The sequence below is a fragment of the Fulmarus glacialis genome, unplaced genomic scaffold, assembly GCF_000690835.1.
Source record: "Fulmarus glacialis isolate BGI_N327 unplaced genomic scaffold, ASM69083v1 scaffold20020, whole genome shotgun sequence".
NCBI classification, from domain to species: Eukaryota; Metazoa; Chordata; class Aves; order Procellariiformes; family Procellariidae; genus Fulmarus; species Fulmarus glacialis.
The window spans coordinates 18,665-37,433 of record NW_009188539.1 but is presented as its reverse complement, the minus strand read 5'-3'; the positions used below and the strand labels follow the sequence as shown (position 1 = coordinate 37,433).

General features: G+C 41.6%; 1 protein-coding gene across 1 annotated transcript in view; it reads left to right on the top strand.

The window, feature by feature from the left end:
- Positions 1-295: 295 nt before the first annotated feature.
- Positions 296-18,769, top strand: part of ANAPC1 (anaphase promoting complex subunit 1) — a 34,218-nt gene continuing 15,744 nt past the window's right edge. Inside the window, exons 1-24 of the mRNA XM_009579098.1 lie at positions 296-376; positions 552-602; positions 797-907; positions 1,309-1,391; positions 2,528-2,601; positions 2,886-3,031; positions 3,553-3,773; positions 4,413-4,622; positions 5,255-5,350; positions 5,819-5,909; positions 6,026-6,091; positions 7,002-7,139; positions 7,465-7,605; positions 8,007-8,067; positions 8,604-8,791; positions 9,634-9,708; positions 10,701-10,966; positions 11,963-12,054; positions 13,530-13,678; positions 15,357-15,435; positions 15,543-15,579; positions 15,684-15,754; positions 15,870-16,058; positions 16,091-16,138. Of these exons, the coding sequence (XP_009577393.1) occupies positions 296-376; positions 552-602; positions 797-907; positions 1,309-1,391; positions 2,528-2,601; positions 2,886-3,031; positions 3,553-3,773; positions 4,413-4,622; positions 5,255-5,350; positions 5,819-5,909; positions 6,026-6,091; positions 7,002-7,139; positions 7,465-7,605; positions 8,007-8,067; positions 8,604-8,791; positions 9,634-9,708; positions 10,701-10,966; positions 11,963-12,054; positions 13,530-13,678; positions 15,357-15,435; positions 15,543-15,579; positions 15,684-15,754; positions 15,870-16,058; positions 16,091-16,138 (2,764 nt within the window). The remainder of the gene's footprint in view (positions 377-551; positions 603-796; positions 908-1,308; positions 1,392-2,527; positions 2,602-2,885; positions 3,032-3,552; positions 3,774-4,412; positions 4,623-5,254; positions 5,351-5,818; positions 5,910-6,025; positions 6,092-7,001; positions 7,140-7,464; positions 7,606-8,006; positions 8,068-8,603; positions 8,792-9,633; positions 9,709-10,700; positions 10,967-11,962; positions 12,055-13,529; positions 13,679-15,356; positions 15,436-15,542; positions 15,580-15,683; positions 15,755-15,869; positions 16,059-16,090; positions 16,139-18,769) is intronic.

Below are 18,769 nucleotides of genomic sequence, written 5' to 3'. Positions count from 1 at the left end.
CGCCTCCGAGCTCTGCTCCTCCGACGGGGCGGCCGGCCTGGTGGGGTCCCTCCGCGAGGTGACGATCCACGAGCGGCAGCGGGTACGAGGCAGCGGGGGCGCGGGGGGGCCTGGCTTTCTAAAATAAATAGGGCAAAACACGACTGCTGAGGGGTGACCGGCTGGTGTGACCCCACCTTGTAACTTTTCCTTAAAAAAAAATCTTGGTTTTCAGGAAAGTTGGCAGTTGAGGAAAGGCGTCAGTGATGCCGGGGAAGAAGTGGACTACGATGAAGAGCTGTATGTGGCCAGCAATATGGTCATCTGGAGCAAAGGAAGTAAAACCCAAGCGTCTACTGTTTATAAGGCTTTCACTGTTGACAGCCCTGTTCTGCAGGTATGAAAACGTGGAAAGGTGGCGGCTGAATGACTGCACGTTAGCTAAAAAATACTCGCTGACTGTTTTCAAACAGTGTTCTGAGGTGGGGTTATTTTGGGAAATACGGAAGGATGAGATAGTCTAATAGCATCAGCTCGTTCTTCAGAAATAATTCTGCTGCATTTGGTTTTAGGCCTTATGGTGCGACTTCACTATACCCCGGGAAAAATCTGAAAAAGCTGATGGTAAGTTTTCCTCCTTACTGTAATGCCAAACAAATGTTTTGAGTTCAGCTCTCCTGGCATGATAGGTTTAGTCATCAAGACTTGCTACGTTAAGATAGCCACCCCCCCTGAAGTTTACGTTTTGTATATAGAGGATGTCTAAGGAGAGAGAGAAACCTTACTGTGTTGTTTTTTTTTTTCTTTTTTTCCCCCGGTTTCAGGCAGTGATGAAATAGTAGAGAAATGTATCTGCATATTGCAGAATTCCTGTATAAATGTGCATAGCATAGAGGGAAAGGATTACATTGCTGCTTTACCTTTTCAGGTAAGTGCTATACTTTTTTTGTCCTCAAATGGGCTTGTTATCTGGTTGCACGCTATGTTGGGGTGGGGAGGTGTGCGTAAAACACTGCTGGTGGTGGCTGCCTGAGTCCTTCACTCTGTGGGTGAAAGCAACAAAGCTGATGAAGGTCAGGGCAAAGCGACAAAGCTGTGTGGTCAGGGCATTGAATGCTTCTGGCAGCCGGTTGTATGACGTGGGAAAGTATGGGCATGACTGCTTCGTAGTCTGAGAACCTACTCCGATTTACATTACTCTTCTCTCAAGAAAAAGCCTAAACGTCTTATTTTGCTATAACGAGATACTCAGACATGAAACATAATCAATATAGTAAGTACTTGATTTTTTTTTTTTTTGGTCATAAATCTATTTGTAATTTTTTATAGGTCGCAAATGTCTGGCCAACAAAATATGGTTTGTTATTTGAGCGCAGCAGTTCTTCACATGAAGTACCTCCAAGTCCACCCAGGTATGTAATGAGTGGCTTTGATTGTTTCGTTATAGACTGTTTGCTAATCTAATACAGGAGTGCAAGAGTTGAAGAAGAGCAATAATGAAAGGATCTTTGTGTTCGTGAGCGGGACAGGTGAAATCAGGTGAAATAGCAGGAAGGTGCTGAATACTGACAATCCATGATATTCCTCTGATACTATGTTAAGAACTAGTTGGGAGTGGTGATCCTGGGAATAGGATATGGGAGGCACGATATGGGTGTTACTAGCCTGACTGCATTAAGGTTTGTCCTGGAAATTGGTTCCAGGCTGTGATGGACGACTGGGAGATTCACTGAGGGGTTGTCATTGAGACATTTTCTCTCAGCTGCAGGATGCTTTAAATGTATGGAGCATCCTGTTACCTTCTTGGTGAGGATCGTAGACCCTGTGCTGTGTGGCTGGGCATACAGCTGAGAAACAGAGTAAGGAGTTGGATGGTGTGCTGATGAGCAGCTTTAATACAGCCACTTGTTCTCTCTTGAGCTTTATGTGTCCATTCCAGGCACATGTGATTCTCTAGTCCTCAGAAGAGTTGAGATTAGAAGTAGAGGTCCTGAAAATGTTCAAGAGGGTACATTGCAAAAAATCATGATTGACCCTACTCAAGCTGGCTTCCGTGAAAATTCTTCCTTTTGCTATTGCCACCACAGATGGGTGGCTTGATTGCTGCTCTGTGATGGCTACAAATGACCTGATGGCTGTCTACTTGTCTGGAACCTGGGAGTTGTGGAACCTAAACTCTTAAGCTGTGTCTGGGTTAAGGGCTTTCTCCTCTTCCTACTCCTCCTCCAAACTTGGCCGGTGCCAGGTCTGTTCATTCGGGCCAGCCAAAGTCTGTCGTGTGGCCACCAGGTGGGGTCATTCTCAAGTCCTTTGGGAAGATGTAAAACAGGACCTAATCATCCTGTTTGATACACCAGCCTTTATCTGACTACTCAGTTAATCCAACAAGGTTCTGTGAACGGGACATATGTCTCTACTGTTAGATTTCTGGCTCTGATTTGTTAAGATCTGAGGAGCTGTTTTGGAATCACAGCACCAGCTACAAGAGAGAACAATTATGCTTGTTAGCGTTTGGTTTTTGACCGTGCTTTGTTTGGTTTCTTTCTAGAGAACCTTTGCCTACTATGTTCAGCATGCTACACCCATTAGATGAGATAACACCTCTCATCTGTAAGTCTGGAGGTAGGTTTACATCTTTAGATGCATCACTTGAAGTCCATCAGTATGACATCAAATGCTTAATGTGTCACTTGAGCGTTTTCTGTATTACAAAATTTGCAAATAATCACTCTTTCAAGAATTCGGAAGTGGGTTGTTTTAGATGCTTCATGAACAGGGAAACTGTTCAGGAAAGAAACCCAGATTGCAGAAGAAAGAGGGTATGAGAAATGCTAAGCCTGTAACTGATAACACTGCTGTAGAAATGATCCTTTCGCCTTAACTGAAGTTAACTGCTTCTTTAGCAGGCGTGTTTGGTTCTGCTAGAGTGCAGTACGTTGCTGATTACACCTTGAGGATCGTGTTTCTCAATGCTGAACCTTCCATTGTGATGACCTATGATACTGTGCAGAGCTTACATGCTGTTTGGGCTCTTCGGAGAGTAAAGCCAGAGGTACAAATTCATTGTCGACTGAATATCATTATCAAAAGTTTTTGTGTGTGTTTACATGCCCTTATGGCTGTGTGTGTCAAAAATGCCTGGTATTTGTGATTTATTTTATTTATAAGAGAGTAAGATGTTTGGTGTGGGTTGTTCGGGGTTTTTAAAAATAGTTTCTTTCATGTATTTGCCTGTACCACGGTCACATCAGGCAAATGGTGGTGGTGATGGTCATGAAGTATACTGTGCTTAACATGATAATCCTTACATTGTCCTAGAAGGTTTTGGCTCTGCTTAAACTGTTGTGTTCTGTAAGAAAAGTGACAAACAACTTAGTGCCCTGAAAACCATAGGAGTAGTGTCCGTGACTGGGAATGAGAAAGTATGGCTGGTAGGAATAACTTCTTAGGCTGAGCACCTACCTAGGCATAAATTTTTAACACCTAACTGATGAAACAAGCTATTTGAGCGTCTTCCTGGCTGTTATTGCCCATGTGCTGTTTGTGCATAGACAGCTCTGTTTTCTCTCACAGGAGCAGAACACAGTGCTGAAGTTCTCGGAGCAGATGGGCACACCACAGCACGTGGCCACTAGCAGCTCTTTGACTGCTCATCTCAGAAGCCTCTCAAAAGGAGACTCTCCTGTGGGCTCCCCTTTCCAGAACTACTCGTCTATCCACAGCCAGAGCCGATCAGTGTCATCGCCCAGCATGCAGTCCCGCTCGCCATCTATCTCCAACATGGCTGCTTTGAGGTGGGTGCTGAACATGACAGACGATATCAAAGAACACGAGCTATGGAATAGGATGCACATCTGGAATTGCTGTCTGTCTTTCTCTGCCGTTACAAGCCTGTCCGTCTAAGGTGCAGGTGCCTCCTCTGTTACAGCATCTGAAAGCCCTTTTGGAATGCCCTTGTGACATTTGGTGTGCTATTATCCCTGTAGCACAGGAGGGTGATCGGCGTGCAAGAGCCAAAGAGGCTGTTCTGTCATCACACAGACAGTCTGTAGTGGAGTCGAGAACTGTCTGCAGGTCTTTTGAGTCCCAGGAGCATTTTCAGTTTAGCTTTTCTAAAAAAAGCCATATTTAGAGGGAACAGGTTGGGAGAGATTTTTGATGGAATGGACCACTTAACCCAACTTAAAATGTTGGGTTTTTTACTTTTGAAATCTCATCTATTGGATTCTGACAGAGATGATTGGAAATTAATCAGATAATTGTTTTCGTATGCTGGGGTGTATTGCTAAAGGAAACTAATACTGAACTAGCTACAGGTTTAGAGTGGTTTTGGTTTGTTTTTAAAGTCTCTACCAGTGTATGAGCTCCTTGGGATTCTGTACCTGATATTTGAAAATCCACTTTTCAGTAGTGTCTTATGTCTTTGCTTGCAGCCGCTCTCATTCTCCTGCCCTGGGAGTGCATTCTTTCTCAGGAGTGCAGAGGTTCAACTTTTCCAGTAATGCTCAGTCACCGAAGAGGCACAGTATTACCCATTCGCCAAACAGCACTTCCAGTGATTCCTTCCTTATACCAGAAACTGAACCAATTGTTCCTGAGCTGTGTATAGATCATCTGTGGACAGAAACAGTCACAAACATGAGGTTAGGTCCTTGTGTTGGGATGTGAGACGTTCTGGACTTCCATTGCGGCGGGGAAATATAGTAAAATGACAGCTTATTTTAGTGTGTGTTTTCTGCAAATGGTGCCACCTTGAAGTAGATTCATGGACTTGTACTTCCTAATTTTTTTTGAAAAATTATGCTCACTAGGTGCCTAGCTCCCTTCAAAAGAGAATTGGGCACTTGGAACAGTTTTGCCTGTTGTGTTATCCATGGCCCTCTGAGCAGGGGAATGGTTTCGTGAGATCTCTAAAGCAAAGTAGGTTCCAGCCTGGTCATTGCTTTGGGGTTTTTCTGATCTTCTAGGGGGAGTATCTCTTTCTCTGTTACCATCAAAAGGGGCAAAACACAGCATAAACCCTAAGACTGAACAGGAGAACAAAGCCAAATAGCATGTGCTCTGCATGCCAAAAAGTGGGGAATGTGAAGATTGGAGTGCTAGAAAATCAATTTCAAGAGCAATGATTGAAACTGAGACTGGTGCATTCTGGCAACTTGATGCACTGCTAATTGAAGTCTAGTGTGACCCTATAGCTTGTGGACACTGTGTTTTCCTTCATTAAAATTTTTATAGTAGACCAAACAGTGTACTGATCGTTGCATCTCTTTTACAGAGAGAAGAATTCCCAAGCATCAAAAGTGTTTATTACCACTGACCTTTGTGGGCAGAAGTTCTTGTGCTTTTTAGTGGAATCCCAGCTCCAGCTGCGGTGAGCATCCCTGCCTTGGAGATAGGTGAAGAAAGGGGAGCACTCTAGAAATTACCAGCTAGATACGGGTTTTAACATACTTATTCCTCCAGCTAGTGGAATCTGTTATGACAACATGTGGTATGTCACTGGCTCTCATATGACATGTTTTTAACTGTGGTGGCATAGATGATTTGGGCTATTTAAATAAAACTGAAGTTGTGAGAGAACATTTACTGTAATTTGAATGGTATTCTTATTTATCCTCATCTTTACCCTTTAGAAGTACATTGGGTGTTTTAATTAGACTAGCAACTTAAAAATAAGTTGACTAGCAGGGCAAAACAAGCAAAGGAAGGAGGAAGGAACCAGGTATACCACACTAAAAGTAACTGCACCGTGCAACACACTTTCAGTTTTCTGTCTTCTTTCTGTAACAACAGATAGGACAGTCCTTTTATGTCTCCTGTTGTTTTCTCAAATCTCTAGGTGTGTAAAATTTCAAGAGAGCAATGATAAGTCGCAGCTGATCTTTGGTTCTGTTACCAATATTCAAGCAAAGGATGCAGCTCCAGTGCAGGTACGTACCTCTGTGTGGACTATTAACTGTGGAGTATCCTGCTTTGTCACTTGTCGTCCAATTGTTGTCTTTTTACTTAAGTACAAGAAGCTGAGTATGCTGCTTGATTCTTACAGGGCATTGATACGCTGCTGGTTCTGGAGGGCAGTGGAAATCTAGTGCTTTATTCTGGAGTGGTTCGTGTAAGTAACAGTTTTTCTATCCCAAAATAAATGTTTGAATTTTTGGTTACAAGCTGGGCTCCCTTTGGTTATAGAGGGATCCTGTCTGCATCATACTTCATAAGGTATCGTTTTAAGCTACTGTAGACTTGCTTGGGAAGGTGGCTGTGCTCACGTACCAAGTGTAGTTTATGTGCAGTGCTGGAAAGGTAGTTCTGAAGAATCAATGGCACCTTGTGGTACAATTAAATAATCTCTTGAGCTTATTTTCAGTGATAGTAAAATACTAAAGTAATAAAATGCTTTCAAAGAAAGCAAACTTCAAGAATATGGAAAGTAAGAGTTGTTCCTGAACAAAAAGCTTTCAAATTTCTCTGTAGCATGCCAGATAGTTTTAGATGTCAAATTATTTTGCTTTACAAAGGGCTTTTATTAGGATGGACATGATTCATCCAAAATAATTAAAACTTTTTCTTAAATTCTATAGAGATGCACTATGTGCTCTCTCTGTATGCAGAAACCTTGGACACTGCAATTTGTGTGTGTGTGTACACACGTTTGTGTGTGTGTGGGTGTGTATATATACAGTCATATATATGTATGTATATTAAAAAAAGTATACTCTCTGAAAGTAGAGCTTTCTCAGTGAAGCCTTGCTAGAGCTTTTAGTGGGAGTAGACCTGTAGCAATAATGTACAATACTGACCATATATGGTAGCTTTTTCAGTGTGTTGTCATCTGAAGAAAGTAATCACATGAAGTAATCTTTAATCTTCTCTTCCGAGACTTTATTTTAAGTACATAGCCACTTTTCTTAAAACTTTTCCTTTAAGATGTTAAAACCTGGTAATATCAGTATATGTAAGCATGCTTGTGGAAGCACAGGCATGAGAACCAACTATTTGTTTTCCTGTATATTGTTCACAAAAAGGTGGGGAAGGTTTTTATTCCCGGACTGCCTGCTCCATCCCTGACAATGTCAAACCAAATGCCTCGGCCAAGTACTCCCTTGGATAGTGTCAGTACTCCATCCAAACCTTTGAATAAGCATCTGGGACCCCTAGAAGAGGTAAGAAGGAAGGAAAAGGAAAGGGTTTAGTTATAACAGCTTCAAATGATTGGTTGATTTTTAACTTTCAAGGTATCTTTTGGAGCTAAATCTTTTATTTTTCTTCTGTAAATCCCCTGAATAAACAGTGTTTAAAGAAGATCTATTTAGTGCTGCCCTATTTATTTATTTATGATTTCTGTAAAACTTCTGAGGCAGAGATTGGAAAGATTTATAGTTGTTTTCAAAATACTTACTAGTACATTAAAAATGACAATTTTAGCTGTCCTTTGCTCAGATCCTCTTACTTCAACATTTCTAAGCATTCATTTTTACCGCTTTTCAGGGTGTGCTTTTGTCACCAGTTCCAGAGCTAAGGGATTCTTCCAAACTTCATGACTCAACTTATGTTGAGGACTGTACTTTTCAGCAGCTTGGGACATTCATTCACGCTCTGAGAGATCCTGTCCACAACAGAGTAACTTTAGTAGGTATTATCCTGTAATTTGAGTCAACGCTTTATTAGCAAAGCAAAGTGAGGGTCAAGTTTACTTCTACTGCGTAGTAAGATGTTGTTAGCAGCTCCTGACCAACAGCAAAATATCACAGCTGCGTTGGTGGCTTCACATTTTTCTCTCTGTAGAATACCCTTGAAGTCACAGAACTTAATTGATTCCCTCAAGTGATTCAGCTCAGGATCCGTTTCAAGTATTTCATGGAGCTAGCATTTGAGGTTGCAAATCTTTAGTGTAGCAAATAGCGAAGAATTAGGAATACGCTTAATACATAAATGAGTTCTGAGTTGATGGAAAAGGACGCTGGCTTTACTTAAAGACGCATTTCGTAATTTGACTCTTACCTTTTTTTTTTTCATTTTTATTTTTTCAGGAACTCAGCAATAATACGATGGTTCGGATTACAATTCCTGAAATTGCCACTTCAGAACTAGGTATGATTCAGAATCCATCACATGAAATATGTTCCATAATTTTTGAGGGTTCATTTTTGAAGTAGTTTATGCGTAGCTTAGGCTGTAATGATTCAGTACCACATATTCCAAGCTCTATTAACTTACCTTCTAGAGCTGCTACCATTTATTTAGGCATGCTTTGTTGCTTTCAGTGCTTCACCTGCTGCACTCTTAGAACTTCCTTTGTTCTTTAGGTTGCTTTGCTCTTTACTATTGTGTATATTATTGCTTGAGGAAGGGCTGAGATGCCAGTTCAGACAAAAGTTGGTTTCAGTAATGAGCAAAAAGGAACTTTTTTTCCCCCTTTGTCTGGTGAATTAGAGGGGCTGTGCTCAACCTGAACTAAAGGAACAGCTGTTGGAGGTTGTGTGGTGTGGCTTTTATTGAAAGAGTTTCTGGAGAGTTAAAAGTAGGTCCAATAAGAGGACCTGTAGAGATTTATGGCACTGACTGGAGGAAGTACCAGGAGGTAAGACAGAAAACACACCTAATTTTTTTTTTTTCTTTTTCAACAGTGAAAAGATGTCTGCAAGGGGTCAAAGCTATCCTGCCCAAGGAGATAGCTGTACAGATGCTTGTCAAGTGGTACAATGCTTATAATGCTCCAGGAGGACCAAGCTATCACTCAGAATGGAATTTATTTGTAACATGTCTCATGAATATGATGGGTTACAACACAGAGAGACTGTCCTGGACACGTAATGTAAGCAAGCTCATGTTTGTTTTCCTAGTTTATGTTGAAGCTACTGTTAATTCTTCAAGGTTCAAAATGGTTAGAGAGACACTGAAGTCAGAAGTAGATTGTATCTTAAAGAAGTAGATTGTATCTGTCTTAAATCAGAAGATGCCATCAAATCAATTCTCTATTTCTAAATTTCAGGTATACATCTTAGTCTGTGTTTATCGTGAAATATATTTATAAGGTACTTACCACCAAATGTCTTGGTCAAATAAAAATAAACTATGAAGATTTTACTCCAGTTCATGACTAAAGATTTGATTCATCTAATCCCGTATTAAGCTGACTCTTGCTAGAAACACAGGTCACAACTCAGATTTCTGTTTCCTAAAGAGGATTTTCCATGCAGTTTTCAAATTACAATTTTTAAAGTTCTGGTTTTTTCCCACTGTTTTACTGAATGTATTTGGAGTTTTCTGGAAGTGGGTTTTCTGCTAGCAAGTATGTTTGCAGTACTTGCAGGGGAAAAAAAAAAGCAGCAAGGATATGGTACAACTGAAATGAAAGCCATTACAGTATATCTAGATTACTAGCATTAGCTCATCCACAGTATTCCCTCTGTCCTAGTAAATACCAGACGTTAGGCAGTCAAACTGTGAAGGTCATGCACCATGCACTAGAATAACTAGCTGTGTGCAGAATAATCTAATTGAAGTATATGTTTTATACGGAAGCAAAGTACGGAAGTACCTAAAGCAATGTCATGTAATACTTGGTTTGAATTCAGATGTTATGATTGGTGATTCACTTATGCAACCTTGGGAATTTCAATACTGAGCTACTTTTGATCTTTTTATTTCTTGCAGCTTGATTTTGAAGGATCACTTTCACCAGTTATTGCTCCAAAGAAGGCTAGACCATCAGAAACAGGGTCAGATGAAGTAAGAAATGGGTCTCTTTTACAGCTAAGAGGCAGGGGGGGTGGTGGGAGCAGTGGTGTATTTGGTTTTGGTTTTTCTTTAAAGGCAAGCCAGAGGAAACACCCTCTCAGTATTGCATTTCATCTGAGCTCATCTGAGATTACAAGTTATTTTGCCCTGTGTAGTGGCTGCATCATGTGACCTTGCTTGTGAGGGTTCTCACTTCCAGAGAAGTGGGTTGGACTCAGGAATTAATTTAATATGGATCACAAAGCAATCCCAGGTAGTCTCCTGACAATGTCAGATTTCTCCTAGATGCTTCCTGCCTTTAAAATGAATTTCTCACTCCCTTGGCTGGTCAGCACCTTCAGCAAGTTAGCAGCATCAAATTACATACTTCACTGAACGCACTGATTCTCAGCGGACTTAGTGGAGTGTTTAAGATCAATTCACTGAGTTCTGCCTAGACAGGAATAGTTTTTATATAATCAAACAGTAAAGTGGATGAGGCTTACTATCATCTCATCGTAAGAGAGTGATGGTGGTCCAGTTGTGCTATTATTTTTTTGTGGGTTGACAGCTCAGTGAGCCAATGGGGTTACAGACTACGGTGTACATGAAACAAAGACCAGGATCTAATGCGTGATGTGCTGTGCCGTGGGAGGTACAAAGAAGGCTGGGAGCACTAGGTGAATTGCATAAATACTCAGTGAGGTTTCATGCACAGAATATTGGTGCAAGGAAGGTACTCTCAGCTTTCTTTTGTCTTGTTCTTTTAAATATAAGGCTTGGATTCTTTTATGCACAACAGGGCGGGGCGGGGAAGGATGAAACTTAACAATTTAATCTCTCTGGCTTGCAGGGTTTGTGCAGCACATTTACCATACAACAATCACATTTGTATTGGTTTGTGGGGAAAAAACTTCCTCTGTAACAGTGCTTTGGAGTTATCTTGCTAGAAGGTTATGTTCAGTGTGGAACCTCTGCCTCTCTTTCCTGTTTATTTGGCCTAGGACTGGGAATATCTCTTGAGCTCCGATTATCATAGGAATTTTGAGTCTCATCCTGTTGCCAAAGCTTTGAGACTGGACCCTCTGGAAGTTTCGGCTCCAAAGGATGACTTTTCCCGGAGCCTTAGTTTGGATTCCTCAACCCTCCTTTTCACCCATATTCCTGCTATTTTCTTTGTTCTTCATCTCATCTACGAGGAGCTCAAACTGAATAGTCTAATGGGAGAAGGAATTCGTTCACTTGTTGTTCTTCTGGTTCAGCTGGCCAGGTATGCCCAACTGACAAATTGCAGATATTGCATATCGTGCAGTGACTCTTGATGATGGATGTGTATTATTTTTATGGGGGAATTTGGGGATTGCCCAAAGTGGAGCAGATTTTTCATGTATCTGAAGAAGATGAATGAATGTTTAAAACCTTATGGTGCTTAAAGATATTTGCTGTAGCAAATCTCTTACATGGTTCTGGCCAGTTCCCAACATCAGTGTGATTCACAAATCTTAGATGCTGCAGCTTGTGTTTTTCCTACTGTATTGTCACAGCTCAGCTCATGAGATCTGTCAAATACTCTTGTTTGTTGTGGCATCTTCACTGCAGCCAGTGACTGCATCTTTATGTCTTCCACAACCACCTTCAAGTTGCATTGCGTGCATATAGATAGGTGGATACAGATATGTGTTCAAGTACAAGGCCCAGTAACGTCTGCCTGAGTTGTATTTGCTATTTCTACCAAATTTTTTGTGTGGCTATAGATTCTTTCCCAGTAGTACCTACTATAGTTGGCTAAATGGTTCCCAGGAGTGACATCCAGTCCCTAGTGCTGAAAAGGTTGCCCTGTCCTCTATTCTATCTGCCAACGAAAAGCAATTCTGAAATGAAAGACTGTACGTCTTTTGAGGCTGGCAGCTGTTATATGCATTCATGTCTTGCAGGTAACCCAGCAGGTTATCTAGCCTTAACAATTGGAATTTGGAGGAAACTGTAGTGACAGTGGTCACATCTTAGGTGGTGGCGGAGGTGTGGGACAAAGCAGAACGACAGCTGAAGAGAAATGCACTGGGGGAAAATTAAACGTACAGATTCACTGCTTAGGGAACGGGCAGTGCCCGTGAGCGGTCTTAGTTAAGGAAGTCAGAACTTCCCTCCTTGTATCTAGTGCATACACAAGCATCAGAAAAACTCAACAGAAGATGTCACAGAAATGCAAGAAGGTGGAGTGTTGGTTTTTTCCCCTCTAATGTGATTCACCTCTCTTTCATTCTAGGGACTTAAAACTTGAAGCTTATATAGATTATTACTACAGAGACTATCCAGCCCTTGTAAAAACCTCCAGACAGACTTGCATAATTGATCAAGGTGAGTTTAAGGCTTTGCCAAGCTGGATATTCAGTGATAGTGATGTGCAAATTATCTCTAGTACTGAGAATGTTCTAACCATTGCCTTTAAAGCTGGTCAGGACTTAATCCCAATATGCAAAACTGTGCTCATAGTGCTGAGGTTGTCTTATTCCTTTGTTTTTAATAGCTTCCTAAGAAGACTGGAGTGAAATTAGCATAGGATAGTGATGAGCTGGTGCCTCCAGTCCAGTGCCTCACGGGACACTCCACAGAACAAGGATTTGGGAGGGAATGATGGTTTCATCTTGGCAAACTCCCAGCTTAGGCTGGGTGAGAAATCTTAGCAGACAACTGTGGAAAAGCCTGGTAGTGAGATGTGCCTCTTCTGTGGAAAATATTGCTAGGCTGGCAGGCGCTCAGTTTATGGTTCATAAAAACTAAATCGGAGCTAAAACCACAAAACTTAAAGTTAAAATAAGGTCATATATTGTCTGTGCACCTGTTTAGTGTCCTACCAGCTGGAGTTTCTAGTCATGTAAGGTAAACTACTGTTTCTCCTGACCAAAAGAAAAAATCTCATAGCATTGCTCAGGCTTTGCTACTTATGTTCGTGGACAGGGAAGGCAAAGAGGTTATAGTTAGGCTGTCCTCTCGCTTAAGCAATTTAATGTTGTTGAATTACAAAATTGTTCCAGTAAGGTTTTTGAGAATTACTCACTATACTTATTCCTTTTCACCGTGGGCTGAGATAATTTTTTTTCTTGAAAGACAGGTAGGTGTCTCAGGTTTTCGTTACTGTCTAGCTATAAACTTCCATCTAGAATCATCTAGGCTGGAAAAGACCTTTAAGGTCATCGAGACCAACTGTTAACATAGCATTGCCAAGCCCACCACTAAACTATGTCCCTAAGCACCACATCTACGCGTCTTTTAAATACCTCCAGGGATGGTGACTCAACCACTTCCCTGGGCAGCCTGTGCCAATGCTGGACAACCCTTTCGGTGAAGAAATTTTTCCTAATGGCCAATCTAAACCTCCCCTGGTGCAACTTGAGGCCATTTCCTCTCGTCCTATCGCTTGTTACTTGGGAGAAGAGACCGACCCCCACCTCGCCACAACCTCCTTTCAGGTAGTTGTAGAGCGCGATGAGGTCTCCCCTCAGCCTCCTCTTCTCCAGGCTAAACAGCCCCAGTTCCCTCAGCCGCTCCTCATCAGACTTGTGCTCCAGGCCCTTCACCAGCTTCCTTGCCCTTCTCTGGACACGCTCCAGCACCTCAATGTCCTTCTTGGAGTGAGGGGCCCAAAACTGAACACAGGATTCAAGGTGCAGCCTCACCAGTGCTGAGTACAGGCAGACATGATCTGTAACATTTTGGGGAAATACTATATTTTTGTTGTTAAAAGTAGTACTGTAGGGCTTGATTTGGGAATAGTGGAGAATTTTTGTGCATTTGCCATGAACTCAATGTCATTGCTGTTCATATGATTTAAGTCCAAACAGGTTTCATGCACCATCCCTCATTTTTTTCTGCTGAGCCGCCAAGTATCTTTCAGTGGCTGAGTTCCTGTCTGAAGGGAGAAGGAGTGCAGCCTTATCCTTACTTACCAGGAATCTGTGAAAGGAGCAAACTGGTAGTACTGGTATGTACTTTGGCAAGAAGGGTTTTATTCTGTCAGCATAGCAGCACTGTGGCCAGGGTTTGCCCCAGCTGCTTAATTTCCTGCCAGTGAAGCGTCCCCGGTGGGAAGTTAAATAACAGAGGGTTTAACTGTACTGTGTGGAGCAACGGGGGCATACTGGAGCTGAGCAGTAGTCATACTGGAGGGGTATTGAGCCTGTGATAAATAACTGCAGTAGCTGTACTGTTTGGAGACTTAAGCATCTCCAAGCGTTGCTGCTCTGTACTAAGTAGACCTCATCTGTCTGCATGAAATTCTGTTGAGTATCCCCTGCAATATAGTAAACTGTGCAGCGTGAGCCTCGCCACAGGGGGAATAATACGTGTTTAGCAGAGAGAAATCCCTGCGAGTCCCGTCTTCTCTTTTAGTACTTTAATATTACTGAAGGGTGTGGATGGGTTTTAGCAGGTGGGAGGAGGTATTTGAGGTTGGGAAGGAGAGCTCATGAGTGCAAAGTGAGTAGCGTATGCTTCGCTGCTTATGGGGTTTTTTTTTTGTGGTTTGCAGTAGTGGCATGTGCAAAGTAATAATGTAACTCAAAGTTAACTGTATTTTGTGAGTGAGAATTTCCCGGCTTTCTTCTTGGGCATGTATCAACATAAATATTTAGTCGCATGAGTAGTTATAAGCGCTGATGTTATCTCTTGGTGAGCCTTGCTCACTTATTCACGAAGCGCTTATGGAGGAAACCTGCCAATACAGGGTTTGGAGCAGAGTGTTGAGCCTGAGGTGGATGAAGAGGAAGAACAGGGAGGAGAGACTCTGCTCTGACCCAAGCATCCAAGATTAGTTGCAGAGTCTCTGATTTGAGCTGCCAGGAGTCAGCCTGCCCTCTGCTTCAGAGTGGAGGGTTGAAGCGGCAGCACTGAGACTGTTTAAAGTGCTGATGCTTTCGCTTAAAATTTGCCTCTGCATTCAAGCTCTGAAGAACTGTAGCCTTTCCCTCGGGCTATCACCTGTGTCTGTCCAACTCTGTCTTTTCTCCTACCTCCACCTCACTTGCATATGCGGAGGTCAGAGCTGGCATGTAGGCAGTATATCTTATCGGAAGATCTTAATGAAAAACACAAAAGATTTTTACCTGTGACTTTTGCCTTTGGCATGCCAGCTTGTCTGGCAGTATCAAAAAGTAAACAGGGTGACAGATCACTTTGATTTTGTTGGCTAGATAGCTGAAGTGGACTCTGCGTTGAATGGGGAACAACTTTTCACTTGGAGCCTTCACAAAGTAGCCAGTATTCAACATGTGGAGGAAACTGGGTGAAAAATGGTGTCTGTAGAAGATGTGTGTGTTTTGCAGGAGAAATTAAATGAAATGTGAGAAACGTGGGAAAGATGACTAGGAACCTGTTTTTCTGTTTAGAAGATCTTTTTCTGTTTACCTTTGAAACAATTACTAGGGAAAATTCAGTTAATTGTTTCAGAATTTATTTTTTCCAAACTTCAAGATAGCAATCTAAAGCATAAAAGTTTGTTACTTGCTTCAGTTGTTTCAATCTCCTTTTACTAACAATGTTTTCATAATAAACCTGTCCCACTGTTTAAGTTATTAAAGTTATCTTCTGCCTGTTCAGGTAGGCAGTACAGCAATAGCTGCACACTAAGTGACTTTGTATTATGGTGTCTCTTTCCTATCCAGAGTGTGGCTCTGTACATACTTGGTGATGAGAGCGCTGTATCTAATGAAGCCTCCCATTATTTGTACAAGATTACATCAGGTAATGCCACTTTGATGCCATCATAGTATCTCCCAGTGTCTTGTGTTTGTTATGTGCTGTCCTTTTGCTTGGAGAATATGGGAGTAATATGGCCTTGTCTTTCCTAGGACAACGAAAACAGCAAATAGAACAGGATGACAATCGGTATGGGTTTTTTTAGTATTATTTTAAACTCTGAGTTTTTGACTTTCTGCTGAGTTTTGGACTAGTTTTTATGGGGTTCTCCTTTATTCCCCTTTATTTTACAGATGTAATTTCAGACACAGCACATCTGTTTCCAGCCTGGCTGAGAAGTTAGTTATTTGGATGACTAATGTTGGTAAGAGCAGCTTTTATCACTGTGCAAAATGGTAACAATCATAAGTAATAGTCTTGTGCTTGCATATCATCTAGTTTTGATAAAACAGTTTCTTTTTTTCCTCGTTAATTTTAAGGTTTCACCTTAAGAGATCTGGAGTCTCTCCCCTTTGGTGTAGCTCTTCCTATTAGAGATGCAATATATTATTGCCGAGAGCAGCCTGCCTCAGACTGGCCAGAAGCAGTTTGTCTCTTGATTGGGCGCCAGGATCTGTCCAAACAGGCGTGTGAAGGGAACCTGCAAAAGAGTAAATCTGTGAGTATGGGTGTAAATGGATTTCACGATGCTGGGTATTAGGCAGAGCGCTCTGTTCAGAAACTTCCCCACCATCTGCTGATGCTCAGGGCATCAGAAGATGCAGAGTTCAAGATTGAGGGCCATGCAGGGTTTACACGCATATGAGGGTTTCAGTATAAAAACCAGCATCCGGCACAGGAAGAGCACATGCATAGCTGTGGAAACTGTCAATATAAAACAGATTTCAAACTTAATTTAGGCATGGTGCTCAAAAATTTTGCCTACAGAGCTATTTGATTGCCTCTGTAAGTCCTCCTCCTCTCCAAAATGGCTGGACCTTTGAGAGGTGTTAGGGACGTTTTGGTACTCTGTCCAGAGACTCTGCCATCAAAACAGCAACGGCAGAGGGAGAAGGAAGTGGGTATTCGTCAGTCTGGCTCCTTCTTGGCTTGGCATGGCTGGCATCTCCCTCTCCTCCGGAAGAACTGGATTGCTTTCGAAATACAATTTTTATATACTTTTTTTTTCCTCAAAAAGGGTTTAGTTATTTGTATCCTGAAGTAAAGTGGGAAAAAAAAGTGTGGTGTTTTTCTTTTAAACATTTTCTTCTGATTGTGAGATGCTAGTGATTCCCACTGAGTTGTAGCTCACTTAAGTGTCTTTTGTTGAGAACACTCTGGAAGCCAAAACTCTTCTTGAAAGCTGGCTAGTGGCATGCATAAAAACACTTCATAGTAGCAGAGACGTGATCTGTAGCCTTTTCAGAAGTCAGGAAGAGGGATTTGTAGTCTCAGACACATCTTAGTCAAGATCCTTTTTGCTGTCTTAGCTTTGGAAGTTATATTAAAATTATTAATATTTTTTATAACAGAGGCTTCATGACTAACTACATATCAAAAAAGTTAATTTTTTTTTTTTTTAATTAATTTAGCAGAAAAGTAAATTAACTCCATGTTCAAATCCCATGCCCCGCTCATTAAAAATAGATTTTATTTTCTGCTGGTGAAGTTTTGCCTAACTGTAACAGTACAGAATCTTAAAATGATGATAAATTTGATTTTATCACTTACTTTATAACAATGCCTCGAATATATGTTACCTTAAAAGGATAAAGTGATCTTCAAACACCAAATTGTTTGTCATTTCTCAGGAGGGCAGGGTGGAGTTTCCTGTTTCAAAACGGACGCTGGCTATATGGGTGGTGCAGTTATGTATTGAGATTTAGAGCGTATTTATCCGAAGAAATTGGTTTTCATTCATCAGCTGTTAATTTACTTGCACTCCTGGTGTCATGTGTTACCAGTGAGCTTTAGGAAGACCCTGTGTTCCATCTAGTCTGAGTGATTCTGTATCTTTCAGCTCGTTGAAATTCTGAGGTATACAACAGGAAAAATGACCAGTTTAGAGAGAGGTGTGGGGTTTTTTGTTCCTAGATTTATCATATCAATATTTGTCATCACTTGCCTTGTTATTTTTTAAATGAATCTCTCATCTGTGAAAGATGGAAAACAGTGGAATATACTGGCCCGCCTTAGGGTCAATGTCCAAATTATTTTGTCAGACCATAAGGAAACTGTATATTCTGCGGGAAAGCTTATTTCTGCAGAGCTCTTTAAAAATAAAATGAACCACGCTTCATGCAGGGTGACAGCCTTGTCTGAAGCAAGCGTAGGGCAAGCAGATTGCGGGCATACTCTGTTGCGTCCAGACCTATGCTATCCTTGCCATTCTTGTCGGTGGTCCTGTGCATCGCTTGTGTGGTGTGAATAAACAGGGGAGGACAGAGTCTTAAAGGAGTGTTTCATAAATCTTGCATAGAAAGAGGGCTTTTCCACAGTGCTTCTAAGCAATGAAATGCTTCAGTACTTTTTCTGGTCATGTAGTTTCTGGTGTGCAAGTTCAAAAAACGTTCTGGTACTGTGGTGAAACCCAGGTTGGCTGACAGCAACAAACATTTGGAACTTACAGCCATGCAGGCTGACTGTTTATTTTAATAGGTAGCTTGGTTTTTCCAAGGCTGTTGTAGGGAGGAATCCAAATTAAAGCCCTAATTCATTAAAATATCAATGATTAGAACAATAAAGCAGGTTCCCAAACAGAATATGCAGAACAGCAGCTCTGCTTGAGCTGAGGGTCAGTAGGTACTCGCACTTCTAAAAGCAGGTTGTCACCAAGGGACTGTGTCTGTGCCTTCCGGAGTTTAACCTCCGTTTTCATATACATCGAAATGCTCATCTAGGTTTCTGTCTTTCACTGCTGAACTTGAAGAAGAACACACATATGTTTTCATAGCTGTCATAGATAATTGTGTAGGCAGGGAGGGGAAAGCCCTTTCCTACTACTGCTCTGAAACAAGAAATAGTTTTGAAAGAAAGATAACTATTTCATATGTCACCTCTTCAAGCTCCCGCTTGCCAGTCTTTGCTCAACAGCCTTTGCTACATCTTTGACATATTTGAGGTGTGATCTCCTCCTCTCTTGATAGTTGTTTATCCCATTTAGGTGTGCAAAAATAGTTGACTACAGTGTTCAGAACTCCTCGTGGCCTTCTAAATGAATGCAAGGAGTGGGTGAACAGTGTCATTTGTGACTGCGCAAATCTCAGTCCGTTCTATTTACAGACGTATCTCAGTGCAGGTGTTTGTGCTGAGTGCATCCAGGTTGGGGTGCGGCTATTTGCTGGCTTTCTGAGAGTTAGCAATATCCACGTGCGCTGCTGGAAGTGACTTCTTCCCTTTC